This window comes from Cebidichthys violaceus, unplaced genomic scaffold (assembly GCF_023349555.1).
Source record: "Cebidichthys violaceus isolate CVI_PGR_0920_01 unplaced genomic scaffold, fCebVio1.0.p SCAF_15, whole genome shotgun sequence".
Lineage (NCBI taxonomy): Eukaryota > Metazoa > Chordata > Actinopteri > Perciformes > Stichaeidae > Cebidichthys > Cebidichthys violaceus.
In genome coordinates, this window is record NW_027176318.1 from 13,207,204 (window position 1) to 13,229,254 (window position 22,051).

A 22,051-nucleotide genomic window follows, 5' to 3' on the forward strand; every position below is an offset into this window, starting at 1 on the left:
ACCCCTCGTTTCCACATAGCTCTGTGTACATATAATTAATAATAGTTGATTGATGAATGCAAAACTGGCTACACACCTGACAGTCCAACCTTCTACCTATTTGTCTCCATGCAATAATGGTCTCGTTTTGGTCTCCATATATACAATCCATAAGACTGGACGACAACAATCCAAACAAAATGAACTAATCTTCCATTTCTGTGTTGGCTTTTCTTTCCATCCATAACCATATACTGTAAAACAACTGTGATTGCTTCCTGAACAGACTTCAACAAATTGATTTTACTAGTAATTTAGCTTTTGAAATAATGCACAAATCACCTTTTCAAGGAGTTTAGGTCCAGTTGTTGGACCGGACCAGGGTTCGATTGACAGACTATCCGCCGAAACGCTCCAGGGTTCGGTTACACCATATTTGGCATCTATCATCTTGACAGAACTAGCTTGCGCGTTACTTAATTAATGCTGTCAGTTCGATCTTAGGGAGGCTAGAGTGTTGCTTCAGCTGTGGTTTGGGCATGAAGATAAAGTCCTGGTGTCCACTGGCTTGAAGATGATCATTCTAACCACTCATACATTCTGCCTCTCCACCATTAAACTGTGTCCTCAGGGTGGATTTGTGGGGTTAGGATTGCAAGTTAAAGAAGAAACTTTTCTGCAAGATAATGAACACAACCGAGGTAACCAGTTGAATGGCAATATTCCCCAGTCTGCTTACTCCTGTGTTAATGAATGTTGGCTCTAACTAATGTGCGGGATAAAAAAATTCCTGCACGTTTTCCTTTCAAACCTCATTTGAAGGTTGTTGTGTCTCCTCTGCATCAACAGGACAGGTTATCGGTCTACCTTTTCTTTCTAGACTGCATTTATCAACCTAAACATCAGAACAATAATCTGACTCGATGGTCCCAGCCTCTTCTAAAAATCCATCTGGCTGCTGAGAGACCTATCCTTCATTTGCTGTCCTATTGTAAAGATGATGGCTGTTGTTATGAAGGCCTGCCTGTTTGGACAGGTATGAAATGTAACCTTTCCACACCTAACAAATGCGATGCTGAGACGTGATTTTCTGATCTGATAGCACCGCAACAATGGATGAACGATGGAAAAGACAACAGTCAACAGCAGGAAACAAAGAGCTCTGTTTGCCTGATTAATGGTTAACGTGTTTTTGCTTCTTTCATTAGTTTCATATTTAAACGTTGCAACCAGGACCATCGGCAATCAGAGCCGAAGCCATCACGGAGCACTCTACCGTATCCATATTGACGGTGTCACTGAGTTATTTCTTATTTTTCCACAAATCATTTGACTCCCTTCACGGGTGATTGCTCGCTTTTTGGTTGAGAAAGCAGACATAATCGAAAGCACCGTCGTTCCAACTGACCTCGCAGCAATCCAACCCCATGCCATCGTTGTTATCACTCGATCCACGAGTCACGCGGCGGGAGTATGACTGCGAGATACATCCTTAATTGACAATTAAGGACACCCTCGGTCTCAACCTCTGGAGCCGATGCTTTTTATATTAGCATGGCGGAGGGATGAATCGGCCACATAATGATTTGGAGTGGAGGGATGACCTCCGCAAAGGATCTGTCTTCCTGTTTCACTGAAGGGTTGTTGGCTGCAAGATCAAACTCAGGGATCGCATCTGTAGGTGAGCAAATATTGTTAGTGGAGGAACTAACATTCAGACGTGCTTGGTGTGTGTTACAACCACCATTGGCTGCTGAGCTCACCCACGGAACCACATCGAGAGAAGCAGAGCATGTTGCTGTGGAGGCGGAGGTGCGTTTTTTGAAAAGCTTTGGTTTTCTGCTGGCAGTGGTCACCGCAGAAGAGGTCAGTGGAATAATCACATCACGCTACGACTGCACGGATTCCACCTCGGCCGCTGCGACGCACCGGCGATGACTAATCTCTGCACTCACTGACACAAACGTCAAGGGTCATAGCCTGCCGCTCGCCACAGAAGATAAGACTGCCACTCTGTGTGTGTGTGTGTGTGTGTGTGTGTGTGTGTGTGTGTGTGTGTGAGAGTATGGATGAAAAACAGCTGATGAACAAATGCAAAAATTCTATTATAGCACAGCTGGCAGCGTGTGTCGCCCCCCCACCCCTCCCCCCACCACCCCTCCGCTCAGTGAAAAAGAGTGGATGCTCCATTACCCTATCTATGGATAGCGGTTCACATCGAGGATTGTGAGCACAGCAATCATTACTAAATAGCAGTGCTATTCTGGATGTCTCTACGCAAGTCAGAGTTACGAGCATGAAGACATTCCTCTGAAAGCACTCCACATGAACACCTCCATCTTCCTGCATGGTGCTGAAACACTCAGACGCTGTCGCAATTAATAAGATTAAGTAGACAAATCTTTGGAAAACGGGTAGCTGGAATCAAGCAATCTGATTGTTCCACCGCTTTGACGACTAATTCCTTTGCACTCTCAGTGTCACTACCCATCTGAAGAGAAGGACTAATGTGTTGTCTTGGTTGCTTATTAACAGGGTCGATGGGGGAGCACTTCCGCCAACATTTGACCGGTAACGGAAATGGAAAGATGTATGGTTAACTTCCATGGAGGAGTGGATTGAGCAGGGGAAAAAAACTCAAGTTTAACTACATGTAGAGCAACGTGAAGAGGAGGTTCAACCATGGTTATACAGAATATACAAGCAAGCAGCAATACACTGACCACTGTCAATTAGGATAGATTAGGTTACATTAGATTACATGTGAAACCTCTCTCCAGAGCTATTGGCTATGAAATCGATATCAATTCTAGTCTTTAATTTAGTTTTCAGGGATTTTCCTGGAGATGTGTCGCCATTATTTAATATTAGTTCACACATAGGTGTTGTCAGTGATTCTGACTGATTAGACCTCATGTTGGTGAAGCTCACATTGAGTATCACAGCCGTGTGAGGTCAGCTGCTCTGTTGATAACGGCCCTTCTAGTCTCGAAGCGCTTTACACTACATGTAAGCGTTCACACACACACACACACACATTCATACACTGAAGGCTGCCATACGAGATCCCAACCTGTCCATCGGCGTCTTATCTAAGTGTTAGTTCACACACACACACACACACACACACACACACACACACACACTCTCATACAGATGGCACAGCCTTTGGGTGCAATTCGGGGTTCAGTATCTTGCCCAACGACACTTTGACAAGCTGACTGGATGAGCCGGGGATTGAACCGCCGGTCCTCCGATCAGTGGATGACCTACCGAGCCACACCCCCCCCCCCACCCCCTCGCTGCAAACATCTCTACCTCTCACGCGTTGTTGTTGTTGTTGTTGTTGTTGTGTGTTCTCTTCCCTCCGGCTAAAAGCTGACCGGGGGAACACGGTGACATGATGATTGCTGGCATCCATGAAAACTCAAATGCATCCGAGCAGTTTCCCTCCTTCACCCACTGAGATCTGTCTGCTGTATCTCCATGGCCCCGCTCTCCGATGGGCTCAGTGGGCTGCCACAGAGTCAAAGAGTGACAGATTGTTTTTGCCCCGAGCTGTCCCAGCATGCACTAGACCTGACCACTGCGCTGCTGAGTCTCCAGATCTACATGTATACGACACAGTATACGACACATACGCTATGCAGCTGAATGGAATCTAACTCGGGCGTTTGAAAGTTGTCTGAGATTCTATAAAGAATTGTGAGCATTGTTGGCATCAAATACTTTGCCATGCATATCACTCTTGCCCTTTATGTGGCGAGATGAAGATCTCTCTATTCTTGATTTTCTCATCTACGGAGGTGTTTGTGCCGCCGCGCGCTCGTGTGTGTCGTCTGCCTGTAGGCAGCAGATGCGTGTGATTGGCAGGCGGCTGATTGAAGCCCTGATGGGAAAGGACAATGAAAGAGTGACAATTTTGTAAGACAGGCCATGTATGAAGAAACAAGCTTCTGTGGAGAAAAGGGGGGAAGAGGTTAATAGCAGAGCGAGGGCCAAGTAACAACATCTCTTGAGAGTCTGTCTGAAAGCAAGCGCACCAGATAATCTTCCCTCTGTTGACTCCTGTTCTGAGCAGCCTGACCCCCAAGAGATCGGCTTTCCCTTCCACCTGGAAGTGTCATGCTGAAGGTCCATCCCATTACAATACTAATGTCCACAGTGAAGGATAATGTGTGATGGATCACCAATCATACCGCCTCCAAAGGGCATTGGCATGAGTTAGGCACATAAATAATAAAGTGATTTAGATGCAAAATCCATCCTAAGCGGATTACAAAGGCAGTGGCACTGCCATCAATCGTCGTTTTGGGCCAACATGATGCATAGCAAGGAGCGCAGAACACAGACGCTGAAGCATATTGGGAAGAAGGGGAACAGTGAGCAGAGACAGGTGCGTAGTATGTAGAGGTAGTGTTTGTGCTCTTAAAATGTAGCATATGTTGCATGATTGTTGATAACTGGCCAAATACAGTTGGTGCGTAATTTGGGAATATTCCCAGGCACTCCTACAATGGACTTGGATGGCATAAATGTTTCTTATTCTCTTAAATACCTTTTGTTTTTCATTTTCCATCCACACCGAAAACCGATTTCCCCTCCGAATAATTAAGTTAATCAATCAAATCAACACACCAGATTATGGCTTGTTTTTGTTTTCTCATTTTTCCGTTCATTTTGTGTTTCTGTGACTCACCAGGCGATCTCCACGTGATCTGAAACGCCTCATAATTGATCAAATGCAGTCAAACAGATTGTTCCACAAGACTTTGATGGACAATACGATATCACTCTTCTCTTCTCGGCAAGAAATTGTTTAACCGCGTTCCCCCAAAATGTCCGACTATTGCTCTGAGTGACAGTTTGTTGTCGGCCGCCAAGAATTAAAAGTGCAGAGGATTTGTTGTCTCCATAAGTCACTTAAACACGAGAAAAAAGGATCAAAGTTGCAAAAAAAAAAAAAACGAAGGTACCCTTTAAGTAAATTGCAACACTTTCTCACAAAATACATCCTTCAATGCTGCTATGAATATCAGAGGCTTAACGTTATAAGTGAATACCCGAGGGGGATTTTTTTTCTTTAATGTCTATCCAAACCAATCCTCTTGCATTTTCTCCACCTGGCTGCTGTGACTCTCTCTCTCTCTCTCTCTCTCTCTCTCTCTCTCTCTCTCTCATTCACCATTAGTATTCACAGGCTCGCGTTCACTTTGAAATTTGCATAGATAATTCCAACTATGTCTACAATAACTGCACAGCTCAGTAACTTTATTTAGAGAGCCAGGTTTAGAGGCATGAACAGTCATGAGTGAGAGGCCTTATGGGTATTGCAGTATGCAACTGGATGGGCCAATTCTCCCTGATCCATCGGACTGAGCCTTGCCAAAGCTAACCCCATAAGGCCCCCTCTGTGTCTTTCATGTCCCCGTGTTTGCTGCTGAGGCTGAGAGAGTATTCAGAGTATTCAGTCTGAGCATGTGTGTGTGTGTGTGTGTGTGTGCTCGTATGTGCGGGGTCTATGTGTGCTTGCAGATGGGGAAATGCTCAAGAATTCAGGTTTGTGCAGAAGGATTTCAAACCCCCCCGACGCGCCACACAAACTGTATCAACGTACGATCTGTCTCCTTGCTCTCTTACTGCCTTTCTCCCCTCCTTTTCATATCTCTCCTTGTCCTTGATGGTGATTAGAATGCACCCTGGTTGTCCGTCTCCTCCCTCATTAATCACGCTCTGAGAGACCGGGCCGGACGTGGAATGCACAGTTGGCCTGACCCAGCACTCCACAAAAGCATCCATAACAGCAGGCGCAGGAGCAGTGTGCAGGCTCACAGTCGTACAATAACGCCGACGGTGCGGCACACGGCCGGGGATTTATCTGAGCCGTAATGTATCGGATATAAGAACGTGTTTTCTTTTTGTGGAAACAATACTGGAGAAATTTAAAGAGTGTCATTGTGCAACTAATAGGCTTTAATAAAGCCACCCAGGAAACCAGGGAAGCACATTTCCCCGACCAGGATCTCTTATTGTCTCTCTCTCTCTCTCTCTCTCTCTCTCTCTCTCTCTTCCTCTCTCTATCCCCCGCTCTCTTTCAAGCATATACTGACAAATGCTTTAGTGGGTCATGAGCCACAGTGTGGACAAAGTGAGATGGATTACCGTGTGGATTTTGGCAGGGGAAGCTGAAGCTAATTCTCTGATTAGAAACCTGGGTTCAGAAGGCAGAGAAGCACTGAGCTGTGAATCAGAGTCGGAGCAGTGCGGAAACCTGAGCATGTGGAGCGGGCATGGCACCGTGTGAAAATGTCATGTCACGATTATCTTGGCCAAAACAATTTGCTATTCACAATATTATCCTGAAAATCATTAAAACTCTAAAAATGGAGCTAAAACGCACCGGAATCAGTGGAAAATAAACAATCTGAAGTAATGAATTGGTAAAATAAGGTAATCATAGATCATAAGGAACGATGTTCTCTGTGATTCACGTACGCACATGACATGGCAGCTCGTGTAACTGCGTCGATTTTAATTAGATTTGTGTATTTCAATTGAGATGGTGCTTTCCTTTTTGCACGAATTAAACAGAAACAGGAAATCTTTTGTGATCTGGCACAGATGAAAGGCCGCTAATGAGGAAGACAATCAGAGTCGTCTTGGAGCAAACAACACTGTTGGGTGTTCTTTGAAAGCAAAGCGACAGAGTCTCGCATCACGTTAAAAAAACTGCAGACGAGCCCTTTTTGAAAAGGGTAACTCTACTTAAACCCTAATGTGGTTAATGGAGATCCCCGGGCCGAATTTCAATGCTTTATGGTGCAAGCCCAGTGTGTGAGAGAGTGGTTATTACTTCATTACTTTTCTACATATTGGGTTTTTATAAGGTCAGAAGAAACCAAAAAAAATTCAGCTAAGTTAAATCCAATATACAAAACACATTCATTTAAGGGAAACACTACAACCCAATGAATTAGTTTTTAAGGTAAAGTGAAGTGATTACTTTCCTTACCTCTCTACCAGTGACAGGACCTGGAATATGACACTCATGCCGACATGAGTCAGGAAGTAAAGGGCACATCCATCTCCATCCCCGTCTTCATCTCTTCCGTCTGACCGACCGGCCACCTCGGACTCCGAGGCTTCACGACTTTCCTTTTGTCGGGCCGAGGAGGATCCCTGAAGCTGCTGTCCCTTCTTCTCAGTCACTAAATAAACTGATGGAGGCCCAGTCTGAGGTGAACAGTGGTGGGGCGTTCGGGAAATAGGATTATCTTGAAGCCTAACAAGCATCCTGGCTGAGATCTGTTCATTAATATTACATCCGTCTGCGGAGGAAGAGAGCGAGAGGCCCAGGCGGCAAGGGGAAGTGGCTTTGGCCCACTGAAGAAGAACGGAGTGGGATAATTGTGTCCCGCGCATAATCAGATAGGCCTGTTTACTACGGAGAGCTTAGGTTCACATTCAGGGCATGCTGATGCAGGACGCGGACGGCTTTGAATGAACGGATCATTGTTTACTAGATACGCATGTTTATGATACGACAACATATTTGGAATAAGCTCAAAGAGGCTGCACACGTCCCAGTAGCGGCGTAGCAGTCTGTAGTTGATCCGATCGGCGGAGCCCCTCGGCGTCTGTAACAGACGCACGCGGATTTCAAGTAACTACAATTTAAAACCATCAGCTTTATTAGACGCTCAGAGAAAATGCTCCGGGAGCATGAAGACCGAAGCGTCGGAATGTGACGAGTTGGAATGAAGTGGTGATCCGGGATCCGTGGGCTGTGGGTGAAATGAGAAACGAAAAATCACTTCAATCAGCCAGAAGTCATTGTAGACCAACAAAAATTCTTAATGTTGTGAAAAGAATTAGTCTGGAGCCTTGTACACCAGCAGCTATAACAACACAAAACATTAAAAACAATATTTGAGGCTCATCGACGATCGGCAATCAGTATTGGCGGCAGAGAAAAACATGATTGGGGCATCTCACAAAGATGTATTTGATCAATTTTTCTATCTCGTGATCCGATCTGTGACTTAAAACAACGATACGATCCAAACAGTTATTATCAGTAGCACCCCCCCCACATCCCAGCGATGTGTATCAAGAGTAATGAGGCTTTTGTGTCGGATTAGTGTTCCTACAGATGCTCTACTTGTGCATGCTGGGAGATAATACTTCAGTAAGAAAGCCCTGTGTGTGTGTGTGTGTGTGTGTGTGTGTGTGTGTGTGTGTGTGTGTGTGTGTGTGTCAGGTGTGTAGTCTTGCTATGACAGAGACCACTGCAGTGCGACCTTTCCACGGAGCTCCAGCTAAACAGACAAGACGTTCTTAACACAGACCCCAAGAATGGAAAACCTGCCCTTTTTAACACCACCACAACAATTGATCCAGTCAGTCATGTCTGTTTCTTAATTCACCCCGTAATTGTCGATCCCGCTGCTCGGGCGGAATGACAAAAGAGGAATCGGAGGCGATAAAAGGTGACGTATTGTGTGAGAAATGCTGTGTGACTTGTGATTACACATGCGGTGATAATTACTGCCGCCCCGGAGGGTTTCCGAGGACCCCTGCTCACAGGGCTGTGCAGCGTAGACCCTTTGACTCTAAACCCCCCCCCCCCACACACACACACACACACACACACACACACCCTACGCTTAGTGTGCGAATTAGGAATCACTGTGACAGACTCACAGGGGAGTACTCCCCACTCGAATGAAGATGGACAGTATAAACAAAATAACATTAAAAACAGCCCATAACCTCGCCCGGAGCGATCTCATGCTCTCTCAAGTGTTTACTTTTCTCTCACATTTTCCTTATTCGACTCCGCATTCATGCTCCCTCCGTCTCCTCGCTCCTTCTCACGCTACTTTGCCTCCGCCCTTCCTCGTTGCGTCGTTCCTCTTACTCACGACGGCCTGTTTGCCAATTACGGCACAAATCTGAGGAGGCCTAGTGAATCATCGCATCCCCCCCCCTCCCTCCCTCCCCCGCCGTCGTCAGCCGTGGAGAGCTGTCTCACGGCTGGAGGACCGGACCCAGCCCTCGGGCTCCGCTGACCGGTAAAAAGGTCACGCTGAGCATTATGGCGGTTAACTACCTCCAAGTTTATTGCAGTCAACACTTTGCATTAGCTGCAGCCGGGAGTAACCTCTCTGACACCATCCAGACACGGTTTACAGTCGGGCCATAACCATCCCGAGCTACTCGGAGCGCTGTTTAGATCGCCGGTGCATGACAAAACTGGCCACTTGGCCTTCTTAGACCTCCAGCTACTGTGCTATTTCGGGGAGGGGAGGAGCCGCGACGGGGATTATTCCGCCACTGAGAGGACGCAGACAAGAGACCCACATGCAAACATAAGTCTAATTGAATATACAGCGATTAAACTAAACATCTGGTACGTTGTCCTGATATTTTTTTTTACAGCCCAACCTCACTTATCTCAAACTCAGCTTCTCCTCCTTTTATCTGTCTCCTCCTTTGTGAACCGTTATGGATTTAATTAAGGAAATCAGTACGGCATAATGACTTCTACCTGAATTGACCTCTTTATGCAAAATCCTCAAGACACTTTTTCTTTTTTTTTTGCATATTCTGTGAGGATTTGATTAAAACACTGAACTGTCTGCTCGCTCGGTGAAATTCCCTTTTGGATGTAAGAGTTAGCCAGATAGACGGCGGGTAGCTGGAAAGACGCACGCTGCACCGAGCCGTCAGGACGACCAAACGTCTACTGCAGCCGCTGAAGGGAGAGGAAGCATAACGTGCAGCTGTCTGCTCCGTGTCTCCAAGGAATAATTGACAAGCGGCAGCTTTAAGCGCACGGGGAGGGGTTGTCTTCAATAGATAGCAGCTGGCTTGAAGTGCATGCCCGACCTTGACGACTCCTCGTGGCTCGTTCACACATCCCTATTAGCCTGTAGCCGCGGCGAAGACGACTAATCGTTATATAAAAGGTGGAACATTTGGTGGTAATATGACCAAAAAAGTTTAAATGTAATGTATGAGAGATGGAGGAAGAAAAGCAGGATCCTTGTGGACCATACGGTAGCATCTTCAGGGTGCACCATGTGAACATACCTCAGGGGTCCTTCTGGGACTCGGAGTGCTCGAGCTTTAAAAGTGTGTCACCTTTTTTTTCCTCCCCCCCCCCCCCCCCGTATGCCTACCTGTGTGACAGAATTATTAATGAGCTGTGTCTGTATTTATGCACCTCATCTAACAGGGGAAGATGGGCTGCCTTCATTACTTTGAGTTGTGGGAGCCGTCCTGTCAGATGGAATTTGAGCCTTCGGCAGAGACGAGCGCTTGTTAAAACAAAAGGGGGAATTCATCAAGTGTTCATTTGGTCTGAGATGATGGGTCACGACAGTGTCAGTCTCGTCTCCCCATGCTTGCAGTAAATGAAGATCATGGAGTCAGGAGTGTGTGTGTGTGTGTGTGTGTGTGTGTGTGTGTGTGTGTGTGTGTGTGTGTGTGTGTGTGTGAGAAACAGCTCTTTTTCACTGTATGGTCGCTGAGCACCACACTGTGGTTCACAGCCGTTATTACCACTTGTGACCATCACAACACATACAGTAAGTTGCAGTCATGCCTCCCAGATGTATGTACACTGACGCAGCTTCTCCCTTAAATACAATTCTTTTTTAAAAAATGAATTCCTGTCTAACTGTTCTAAGTTTGTTAAATTGCCTTTTTTGCTGTTGAGAGGAAATGTGTGTTTTTATGCATGTGTCTGAGATGAAGAAATGATTTTGTTTGCAAAGTGCTGCAGTCATATCCTATTCTGTGTGTGTGTGTGTGTGTGTGTGTGTGTGTGTGTGTGTGTGTGTGTGTGTGTGTGTGTACAGGCCTTTATTCTTTGTGAGGACCGTGTTTTAGTGAGGACTTCTGAGAAATGGTAATAACGTTGCGGCACTTTGAGGCTGTTTGAGGCTTTAGACTTTTTATTGTTTCATGTCAGGATTAGGCATTTTTCAAAGTGAGACTGTTTCTCTTACAAATAAAATGTATGAATAAGAAATACAATTCACCATTAATAATTCAAAGCTCTCAATGTTTGTTTAATATGTGTTGATATCCAGTAATTGTCAGTTGTGGCAACAGTTACTAGGTTGACAGTGCAGGCAAAAATGCCCCAAATCCACATTATCATCTGCACACAAATGTTCTGGCTTACACTGCACTTCAACTGATGAATTAAACCATAAAAGCCCATAAAACCAAACCCTATGTCTTTGGTATTGTCTTTGGAGAAAATGTGGGTCAGTTCTGTGTGTTTTTCACCAGATTAATTTCCACTTTACAAATGTTTGCATAATATATTTTAAAAACGGATAGATAAACAGAGGAGCAGATTTGTTTTTATCTCAACTGGTGACCTACATGTCGCCTCATTATAATCTATCACATCTGTACAACAGTGACCCCTTCAGGAGACAAGAGGAGATGCTTGTACATAACATACAGTAGGTGTGATGCTGATGTGGCCAAAAGAGTTAATAATGTAGACTATAACTTACGTTTCAGTTTGTTATATTACAGTGTTGGAATCCTTGTTTCTATTACTTTATAGAAGTTATTGCTGTATACTTCATGGTTCTGTGATGGTAAACTCTGTTTGTATTTGCAGAAGTGTAGATGTGTTAATAGAAAAATTGTGGTGTTTTAGTAGACTGGTATGCTTTTGATGCATCTATTATGGATATGAAAACAAACTGTACTTCCATCTGTGTTTTGTGTTATGCAGACACACACACACACATCCTTGTACTTCTATCTTTGTGAGGACCCTCAAATAACGCAGTCCCTATCCACTACCCTAACCTCAACCATTACAACTTAATGACTAACCCTAATCCTAGCCTGGACCGAATATTAAACTGAAACTTAAAACCACTTCGTAACCCTCAAGCGGGCCTTTTGAAGAAGTGAGGAAAAATGTCCTCACTTTCCAAAAATGTCCTCACTCTGTGGTTCTTGGTTTGGACCTCACTTTGTAGCAAGTACAATCATCCTCACACACAGATGGTGCCTAAGTATGTATCTATATCAGTGAAATGTAAAGTTTGAGGTGGGAACAAGTGAGACAAAGTAAAAAAAAAAAAAGTCTGTGGCTTCCGTTTCCTCGTACGGATTTGACTCTTTGTAGCCAAGACAATTTGAAAACACTGACAACATTTAGTCTGATGTGCACTTTGTGTCATAAAGTGCTTCATCTAAAACCAAAACTACCATTTGTCATTCTTGGAGCATAATTCTTTACGACTTAAAGGAGAAAAATCACAGCCTTGTTGATCTCAGATGTAGAATCAAAAGTGAAGTAAACATTCAGTCCTGTGTGACTCCATTACTTCCAGGAGACATTATTGTGTATGAATCAGGTTTCTCCACATCACCGAGGCACTGAGCTGCATTAGATTTGGCAGCCTTTAATGCCTGTATGAATAGCAATTGAGACAAGTTCAACATTTGAATACTTCTAAATGTGATTGTTTGCACTCCGCTGACCCTGACAGATGGATGGAGAAAGAGACAAAACAGAGCGAGGGAGTGGAGGAGAGAGGGAAAATGAAGGAAAGGAAGTAAGAAGAAGGAGGAGGGAGGGAGGGAGGGAGGGATAATGCAGATTAGGGCCTAAATACAAACTAAATGAGGTCTTACTCAAGAGGAGGTTGGCTGGAACAATAGGGATGAAAATAGTATTTATATCTGCCCAGCCTTAGGAAATGATCCCTCAAATTAGTGAAAAAAGTCAAAGTTAGCATGTTTTTCCTGTGTACTTTTTCTTCTGTCAGTTTCTCCAGTTTGTCTCTTAAACTACAGGTGTGAATGTGTTTGTTTGTTTGTTTGTTATTATCTCTGCAAGGAGATCATGTATTATGTCATGTGTGGGTGCATCTATGTCCGTCCACGGCTTATCTCTCATGCTTCTGGACCCACCAGCCTAATATTTCTCATGCTCATTTAAGCTTGTTACGGATTACGTAACAAGCATTATTTAGTCTTGATTTTGCACGCCGGGTTAAGACGATTGCATGTATGTATTTTATGCTTCTTCTCATGTTGGCAGGAGGAGAGCTAGTTAGCTGTCAACAGCCGGTGGGCAGCAGAGTCCTGCGGTGGGTTTGGCTAACAGAGCTAACAGCTAACAGAACTAAACACACAGTCGGCCTGACGGATTCTGTGCAGAGTGTTAAACAGCCAACATGAAGGGTTACGCAAAGCGAACTGCAGTTTGGCTGCATGGAGACAGCTGCATGGATTACAATGAGGGCTTATCTGTTACATGAGAGTGAAAAATGTGTCTCATGCGCCCGCGGTTGATACTTGGTGCAAACCTGGTTTATATTTGTTCAACCAAGCGTTACATCAGTGGCTGTTGCAGATACACCTGGCAAAGATCTGCGCTCTGCTGAGAGCACTTCTCCACTCCTCTGTCTGTATTTTATGCTCTGTAACAGACTGGCTGCCAGGTGGTTCTCAGTCTTTTGCCCAAGGCATGCTGGGGTAGATGTCAGCTCCCATGTGATCCTCAATAGGAATCAAGCGGATGAATGATCAGCATTTTACAGTCCAATAACGAAAGCCGGGCAATTTTGGAATAAAGCTAAATCCACCCTGAAACTAATTGTTCTGTTCCTGTGTATTCAGACAATGCATTCATAATGTGCAAACACAGAAAAGTGTCCTTTTATACTACGAATAAGAGCAAAACATTAGGTGATAGACTTCTTTAGGTTGCCCACTGAATTTAAAATCACAGTATCAGAGGGAGTTTTATTTACATATAGGGGTTTAGTCAGCCATGAATATAAAATCACCAGGGCTGCTGTCACACTTCATCCCTACATCCGTCTCTCTGGTGTTCAGCTTTTAAAGAAAATCCACAAACTGATCTGTCAGTATAGAAATAACAATTATATTTTTATGTGTAGACGTTCCCCTTTAATCTCTCCATTGGAAGCTGTCGTGCTGATGGTTCTCCACTAGAGTGTGCAATTTTTCCTTCCCGATTTTGGAATTCAATCAACGCCTGAACCGCAGGGAAGCTTCTGTTGAAAACCTGTTGAGAGGTTTCACGCAGCTTTTGCTTTCAGGGCGATGTGCTCATCAACTGCAGCAATGTGTGTGTGTGTGTGTGTGTGTGTGTGTGTGTGTGTGTGTGTGTGTGTGTGTGTGTGGAATATGGACGCCTGTTATTTCTTAACACAATGCCCCTTTGAGTAGCATGAACTTGGAGAAAGAAAGTGATTAAGTCATGAAACAATTACGAACAATGTGGCGCTGGTTTATAGCGCGCGTCAGACATTATGTGGGTGAGTGGGTGCGAGCTTTCATTGTAAATGCAGAGAATTTTAAATGAACAGAATGTGCAGTTTCACTCTAGATAACAAGCCTTGGAGACTGACGGATTGTTTGAGTTTGTCTGTGTATTTTTCCTGACACCTTGACACAGGTCGGTCACATTGGACCGAATCCAAACAAAGGCTCCGTGAGCTCAGCATCCGCAAAGAGAGGCGCTTTGCTGTCACAGACTGCTGAGCAGTCGCAGCAGTGGATACGTTTGCAATTGCTCAGCGCCAAAAGCAGTGCCTGTCTAATTAGCTAAGAGAGGCCGTAAGTCATTGGCCAACGAGATGTGATGGCTTGAGCAGATTTACATCCATCATGTCAAAAATCTTGCCCCCCCCCCCCGGGACATCCGCAGCGTCCCTCCAGTGAGGGTCATTCGTTAACGGGGAGTGTGTTTCAAAAGATGGTCTGAGCACTTAAGATCAGGTTGATGGATGTAGTTCTTGTGGGAAGCTCTTCAAATCTTCCAAAGGTAATGATGTGCTTCGTGCTTTAAAGACTCTTTGAGGTTACAAACAGGAAATCACCGTGTCCACGTAAACACTAGTTCTTCATTTCTTCCCGATACTATGGGAAAATTCTGCACCCGGGTTGTTCAGTAAAATCTTTCTAAATGGATTGAACTGCCCCGGTGGTGCAGAATAGCGAGAAAAAGTGCAACGGCTGCTTAGGAGAGGTGTTATTATGTTCCGAGCAGTGATGGAGAGTCGCTGTGGGGAAATGACAGCACTGAGGCCCTTAGGGAAGATGTGCATATTACAGTGTTCCCCCCTCTCTCCCACATAATAGTGGAGATTTAGATGATTCAATACATGGAACCAGAGTGAGGGTCTAAAGGTGGGGAATGAGGAAGAGCCTTGAACCTTCATTCTTTCTAATGGCCATCAGAAGTCTGATTGTATAGAAGTCTATGAGAAAATGCTGACAGAAAAAGTAAACAGACTTCTAATGAGCAGTCTAGTTTTCTGTTTGATGCTCATAAAAAATGGATATAGATATAACTAAATATTATATAATAGTATATAAATGATAATAATCAGATAGTATCAGTCATCCCTTCTGTCCTCCTGTCCCGCTAGGCATAAATGGCTTTTTCTAAGCTAATTAAAACATAACGATTCTTAGTTTCAGGTCATTTATACAATAATGAAAACATAGTTTTGCATATTACATTCCATTTCTGCCAATTAATCCCCCCCACATGTTACACACTGTTCCTTTAAGTCAGGTGGGAGTATTGAGCACAGATGGCCTTGAGTGAAGTCATTAATTCACGATGATTCACGTTCAGAGTTTTAATTATGAAGGATTCAAATGTCCTTGTTTTCTACCAGGTTGGCTTCATGCTTGCTGTTGCATTCTTGAGGCTGTCTGTTGCATTAATCCATCCTGGACACCAGATGTCCCTGTATTCCTTTAAATAAAGATGTTTCTGTCATTGCTGGTTGCCGATGATTGTTCACATCTTCTTTTTTTTGTTTCCTCATCCAAAGAAATATATTTTAAATGAGAAGAAAAACTTCCCACAACGAACGACTTTCACCTACAGCCCAGTGCGTGAATCAGCAATCAAGTTGATTTTCACTAAATTCACAGGATTTCAGTTTTTGTGTGTCAAAATAAAAGCACAAAGAAGAGCGTTTGTCATTGTGGAGCATGTGAGAGCAGCAGCAGTTTCAGAGGAGAGCATTGATTGAATCCCGACTACTTCCATGCAGTTGGCTTTCAGAGTTGTTTGTTTCCACAGCACAATTCATCTCAGGCCCAAAAAAAAGTGTTGGTATTCAACCCACACAACAATAATGTAATATCGAGAAATGGATCGCACAAAATCAACACCCAGGCCGCTTCCTTATCCCCGTCTCCGTAGCAACACAATCCCCCTTTGCAAGTAAGATGAGGTGCACCTTTCTCTCAAGTGTGACCGGAGGTGGTGGATTATTATTTCTATGTCAGTGTCGGTGTGTGCACATGTGGGGTAAGTTCATAATCAGACGGCGGAGTGGCCTCCTTCTATCACGGCTTCACAGAATGAACCAGAATGAACACTTTGGTCCGTTTTTAAATAGATAGATTTAAATAAAATGTGAAGTAAAGTGTTGGCACTGTGAGTGGGCGTGAGGTCAGAATACATTTGAAGCTCTTTTGAAGAATACTAAGTACCAGAAATGCACTTGGATGACAAAGTGCCAACCCCTTTTGCATTTTTGTCCACGCTAGAAATATGGATGGTGACGTCGGTCAGCCAAACTACTATTGGATGGATTGAGATGAAATTCAGTTCAGACCTTCATGATGAATTATAATAACTTCGACTTCATACAGCGCCGCCATCGGGTCAAATACTTATGAGATTCCCATCAGCCTCAGGTTTTGTGCCATAAGTGCTAATTAGCAAACGTTAGCATGCTAACACGTTAAACTGAGACTTATACCATTGTCATTGTATATGCCATGTATGTTGCTATACATAGCATTTAGCTCAAAGCTAACATCTTTGATCTCTGATTTATTAACCTATACTATATATATATATATATATATATATATATATATATATATATATATATATATATATATATATATATATATGTTAGTGTATTTCTTTAAAGATATAATTTAACAAGCTTGTTTGTACAGTCATGAATATATAATATCGGGGTATATACAGTATATATATAACAGGTATAAGTATACGTGTGTATCAGAGAAATATATACAAATGTATGAGACAAATAGATAGAAATACAACCCTTATGAAGCTTATGATTTAAGAACATTTACATTGGTACATTTAACTACAGCTGTAACATTTAGTTTGACTCGGAAAAAGTTTGATTCATGACTAAATGTGGTCTAAATAACAAATCCATTCATCCTTAGAAGAATAACTCCTGACATATTTGGTGAACTCAAAACCGATTTTAATCTAAATGAATGCACACTACAGAAGAACGTGTGTGTGCGTGTGTGTGTGTGTGTGTGTGTGTGTGTGTGTGTGTGTTTGAGATGCACTGTAGTCTCGCCCCCTCTGCCGTCTCTGAGCAATGGTACGGTCCTCCCACAAGCAGCGCCTCTTCTGAAGGGCTAATTTATTTCTGGTCAGAAAGTATCGCAGCACGCAGGAGTCCCGACTTCGTGTGTGTGTCAGTGAACGTAGCACCTGCAAGAAGACCCGAACGAGCGCAAAGCTGGACCCGTATTACACCATGACCATGTACAAGGGGAAGCGTCGCAACCACCGATGTAAGTTTACGCACCGTCGTTACGCGACATAATACGCGCGAGGGGGGTTTTCATTTTGTGTTTGTTTGTGCTGACGTCGCGCGATGCAAGTTGCACATATTGAGCCGTGAGTCATGTATTTCAAGATGCACCCGTGTCCCCTTTAAAGTGGCTGCGGGCCATTTAAGTTGCGCTGAGACGCAGACGCAGAATTCAGTTAAAGTTCACATTAAAAGCGCCGCTGTCTCTCGTGGACGTCGTAGTCTTAGCATGTCATATTATAATATATATAGATATATATAGAAATGGTTACCAACAGGAAGGGAAGTGACCTGCTGGCTGATGTAGTGTTTCCATCGAGCTTTTAGTTTGGGAAGCCATCCTCGCAGCTGCTCTGTTGTAATATATTCATGCTGCTCAAGTTGGCATTCATTATCATGAGATGTGTCGACTCATCAAGGTTGTAAGGTCGCTATTAGTAATTCAAAACATAATTAAAAAACTGTCATTTTAGGTTTACTAAAGTCATATTTAAAAAAAAGAAAATGCAAATTATGCTCCAAAAAAAAGAAAATGTAAATTATGCTCCAAAGTGCTGTTTTATGTGAAACTTGTCCTGCTGGTGCTTAAGACACGCACACACACACACACACACACACACACACACACACACACACACACACACACATGTTCTTCTGTAGTGGATTCATGGTTTGGTCTCCATTAATGAAGTCTGAACCCGTGGAGCAGTGATGGAGCACTGATGGTCCTGAAGGCATCACGAGTGGGTGAAGGATCAGTCGCTAAATGAATAGTTAATAAAAGATTTATTGGCAAATTGTTTGTTTGATTTAGTTCTTTTTGATGTCATCATCTGTTTGTGTCGTGTGACTGTAAACGGACCGAGGTTATGGATTATGGATTATGAGTCAGACAAAACAAACAATTTTAGGATGTCACCTTGGTCTTAAGGCTGTGAAAGAATTTTTTTTTTCTCAATATCTTCTGATGTTTTTATGGATGAAATGCTGATGTGATTCATCAACGAACTGAGAAAACAATCAGGAGATGAATTGATAATGAAAGTAGTTATAACATGTGTAATAGGGATGGCATCACACAGCCTGTTGTGCATGCTCTGATATTTAAAGCTGGGTATTGTAGTCCACTAATTACCAGTTAGTTAAATGGCTGTAGACACACACACACACACACACACACACACACACACACACACACACACACACACACTACACAGTCAGGTGAACCAGGCTGCAGAGTGTGATCCAGGTTTCGGGGAGCTGGTTTGTGGATCTGCGCCTGGATCTGCACCGTGCGCTGCAAAGGCTACAAACAGGCCGCGCTGCAGGGCTGTGTGGACGTACAGCTGGTGTTACGGACGAGGTGGGAGGAAATGAGACCGTGGACGCAGAACACAGAAGAGTCGGTGCCGATGAACGTGTGTGAGGGACACATAACTGCATGCAGTCGTAACGTTTGCTCTCATATTGAAACAGCTCTTGAGACGTCGTTTTAGAAAGTGATGATCTAATTAAGATGAGTTGATATAAATGTCCTGCGTAAATCACTGCTTTGTTCTAACTCTGAGCCTCTGAGCAGCTTTATGATGTTGCCTATTGTGATGAATATCATTTGGAGATGTGAAAACCTCTGGGCCCCTTCTCTCGTGGGCATGAGCTCCAGCGTTTGAATTGAAGTCCATCAATATTTAAGATTTTTGCAGCTCAGGAATCTTTGGAGATCGGATGCGGTTCCAGCCGTCTGCACCACCGGGGATTTCTTCTCCGTGCACGTATGTGTGTGTGTGTGTGTGTGTGTGTGTGTGTGTGTGTGTACAGTTCATCGTCAAGCACAGGAACACCGTGAAGCCTGATGAAAAACCGATCGCACAACTTCCCCTTTTGGACTCGCGCTCTTTAGCCGTGCGGCTCGTCGTTCTCTTTCATCTGGGGCCTTCTCTCTCTCTCGTCTCGTCTCGGTTCGCAATTTGCGTCGCGACGGAAAAGCTGCGGCGCGTGACAAATGAATGTGTGTGTCTCTCTCTGTGCTGCAGATGTTCGTTTGTGGCTTTATTTGTGTGCTGCTGATGGTGGAAGGAGGGGGGGGGGGGGCCACAAGGGGCAGGCTGTTACGTCTTCTGTCAGATGTCCTCCATGTATCTTAAGCCATGTGTCAAGGGCAGTCGTGGTTGTATGTGTGAGTGTGTCTCTCTGCCTCGCAGGCTACACTTCTTCTCAGCTTAGCTCCATTTCTGTCCCCCAAAATTTCCGTTTGCGTGTCCATGGGAAGGAATACAAATCATGTCGCCACCCGAAGATGCAGTTGCTACGCTTTCAAAAATGCACCAGCTGTGCTTCCATGCCTTTTTTTTTTTTTTTTTTTTTTGACCCTGACAAGCAACCACATCACACTCCGCTCTGTCCTGGAAAATGTGATTTTTATCTGTCAGAGAGGACCTAATGAGACTCCTCGATCGATGCTACATGATGAAATTATGTGACAGAGTTGTCACAAGATGTCGCTCCCCGGAGTCCTCGCCTCTCCCCACCACCAGCAGCTCCACTGTTTGGACTGTTGCCAGGAGAAGCGCCGATCAGTGTGACATAAAGACGAGCATTCAGTGAAACACACACACACACACACACACACACACACACACACACACACACACACACACACACACACACACACACACACGTACAAGCGCTAATACACAGAGAAAAACACCGGCACTCAGAAGCAAATTACACTTTATTATCCGTATTCCTCTGTGCAATAAGCTTTTGGGAGGGGAACAATGTGGCAAAATGGCAGATTTTTTTTGTGGGGTTTTTGTCTTATGGTGAAGAAGCAGAATATTTTGAGCAACAGGCTTGGGTGAATGGCGTGTATGAATATTGGATCTAGTGCTCGTTGGACAGATACGACTGCAGCGGTGTGAGGATGGTGAAGTGAAGGTCCGTCGAGTGTCACGGCAAGCACGCTGAAATAATTGGAGGACTTGTAACCTCTCACTCTGTCTCCCTGTCTCACGCTCCCCGGTGCGGCGAGGACGTGACATCTGAGAGGCGAGCAGCGAGAGCGCATCGCATATTCATGCATGTGGGCCAGCAACCCGCCCGTCAGATTTCTCTCGGGCTGTAATTCTCTTCTTGGGCCGTAGTAAGGAAAGGTCGATGGCGATGGCCTGATAGTTAGGGGCTGTAAATCGATTCTTTGGACGACGATACGATATATGCTGACGTCACAAAATCTGCCTGCGATACGATTTTGGATTCGATACGAGACGATATCGTACGCCCATCTGACACGATCCGGTCCATTTACATCAACTCACAAGTACGGCCGGGAGGTATTTCAATGTGATCATCTATCGTCTTTCAATGGAATCGTATCGTGATGAAATCATATATATCGCGATACGTTGTCTAAACCGATAATAACAAGCGCATGCTAACTCAAATCTGATTATTTTGCACCGAAGTTCTTAATTGAATGAGAAAGTATTTAATTCACACGGGAGTATTCATGGTGACACAGACGTACTATGGAATTCCATATAAGGGCGTATTTTAAAGATGACGATATGCACGATATTTTGACTTTGCATCGTTTCACATCGAGGTGTGTGTCAGTGGGATTTGTTTTCTCAGAGGAAACACTCGTTCTCAGTGTGACGCCGTCTGACTGCCAAGTGTCGGGTTGTTTGTTTTTTTTCCGCGCCTCGCTCTCCACCGCTGAGCTTCCCAACGTGTTCAGACACCCGAATCGTCCGCTTCCTGAAGTGCATCATTGTTGACTCGCGCGAGGCAGCTCACTGGGGATGTTACAGTCCACACAGAGGGATGTGATCTCAAACCGATGCCGTGCCTTTATCTGTTCCGCCGGTGCCTGAAGGGCCCGCGGATTACGAGCTGATCCCCTCGGACTTTGGTGCCGTGAAGCCTCGGGAGAGCCGGCGCTGCAGACGGAACGTCGCACTCCAGTGTTTGCGGCGAGAGATGCTCCAGTTTCATTATGGGATGTTCGCTGAGATGTGTGGATGGGATTTTTTTTTAAAAAGGCACTGGTTATCCGTGTCAAGCCAGGGAAGAGGAGGAGTCTGGGAAATTCTTACATTATCTAAGTAGAAATGAAACAATTGATCGGCTACTATTTGGATTATCGATTTATGTCTTTATCTTCAGCAAAATTGCCCCCAAAAAAGCCTTTAAAATGGGAACATTTTCTATGATATTTACCTAAATATAGGACCTCGAGGTATTGGTTTGAGAAAAACAGCAATTTGAGACGTCAACTTTGGGGTTAATTATCTCTTTTCTGACATTTTATGAACCAAACGTGTAATTAGTAAATAATGGACTGATATCATACGTTGAAGCCCTACGCAGATGTGCCATTAAAGCCACAAAGAAAGACAATTTCTAAGGTTTCTTGATTTTTACGTTTGATAACC

The 22,051-nt window shown here is 44.2% G+C and overlaps 1 protein-coding gene across 8 annotated transcripts in view; it reads left to right on the forward strand.

Annotated features, from left to right (window-relative positions):
• LOC137871982 (RNA-binding Raly-like protein) overlaps window positions 1-22,051 on the forward strand; it is a 91,702-nt gene that overhangs the window by 42,778 nt on the left and 26,873 nt on the right. The window contains exon 1 of one of the 8 annotated variants that reach the window (XM_068710138.1): window positions 17,427-17,595. The exons of the other annotated variants lie outside the window; for them this stretch is intronic. Coding sequence (XP_068566239.1) covers window positions 17,559-17,595 — 37 coding nt within the window. The 5' untranslated portion in view covers window positions 17,427-17,558. Of the gene's footprint in view, window positions 1-17,426; window positions 17,596-22,051 lie in introns of those variants that run through there. 8 annotated transcript variants of the gene reach the window in all.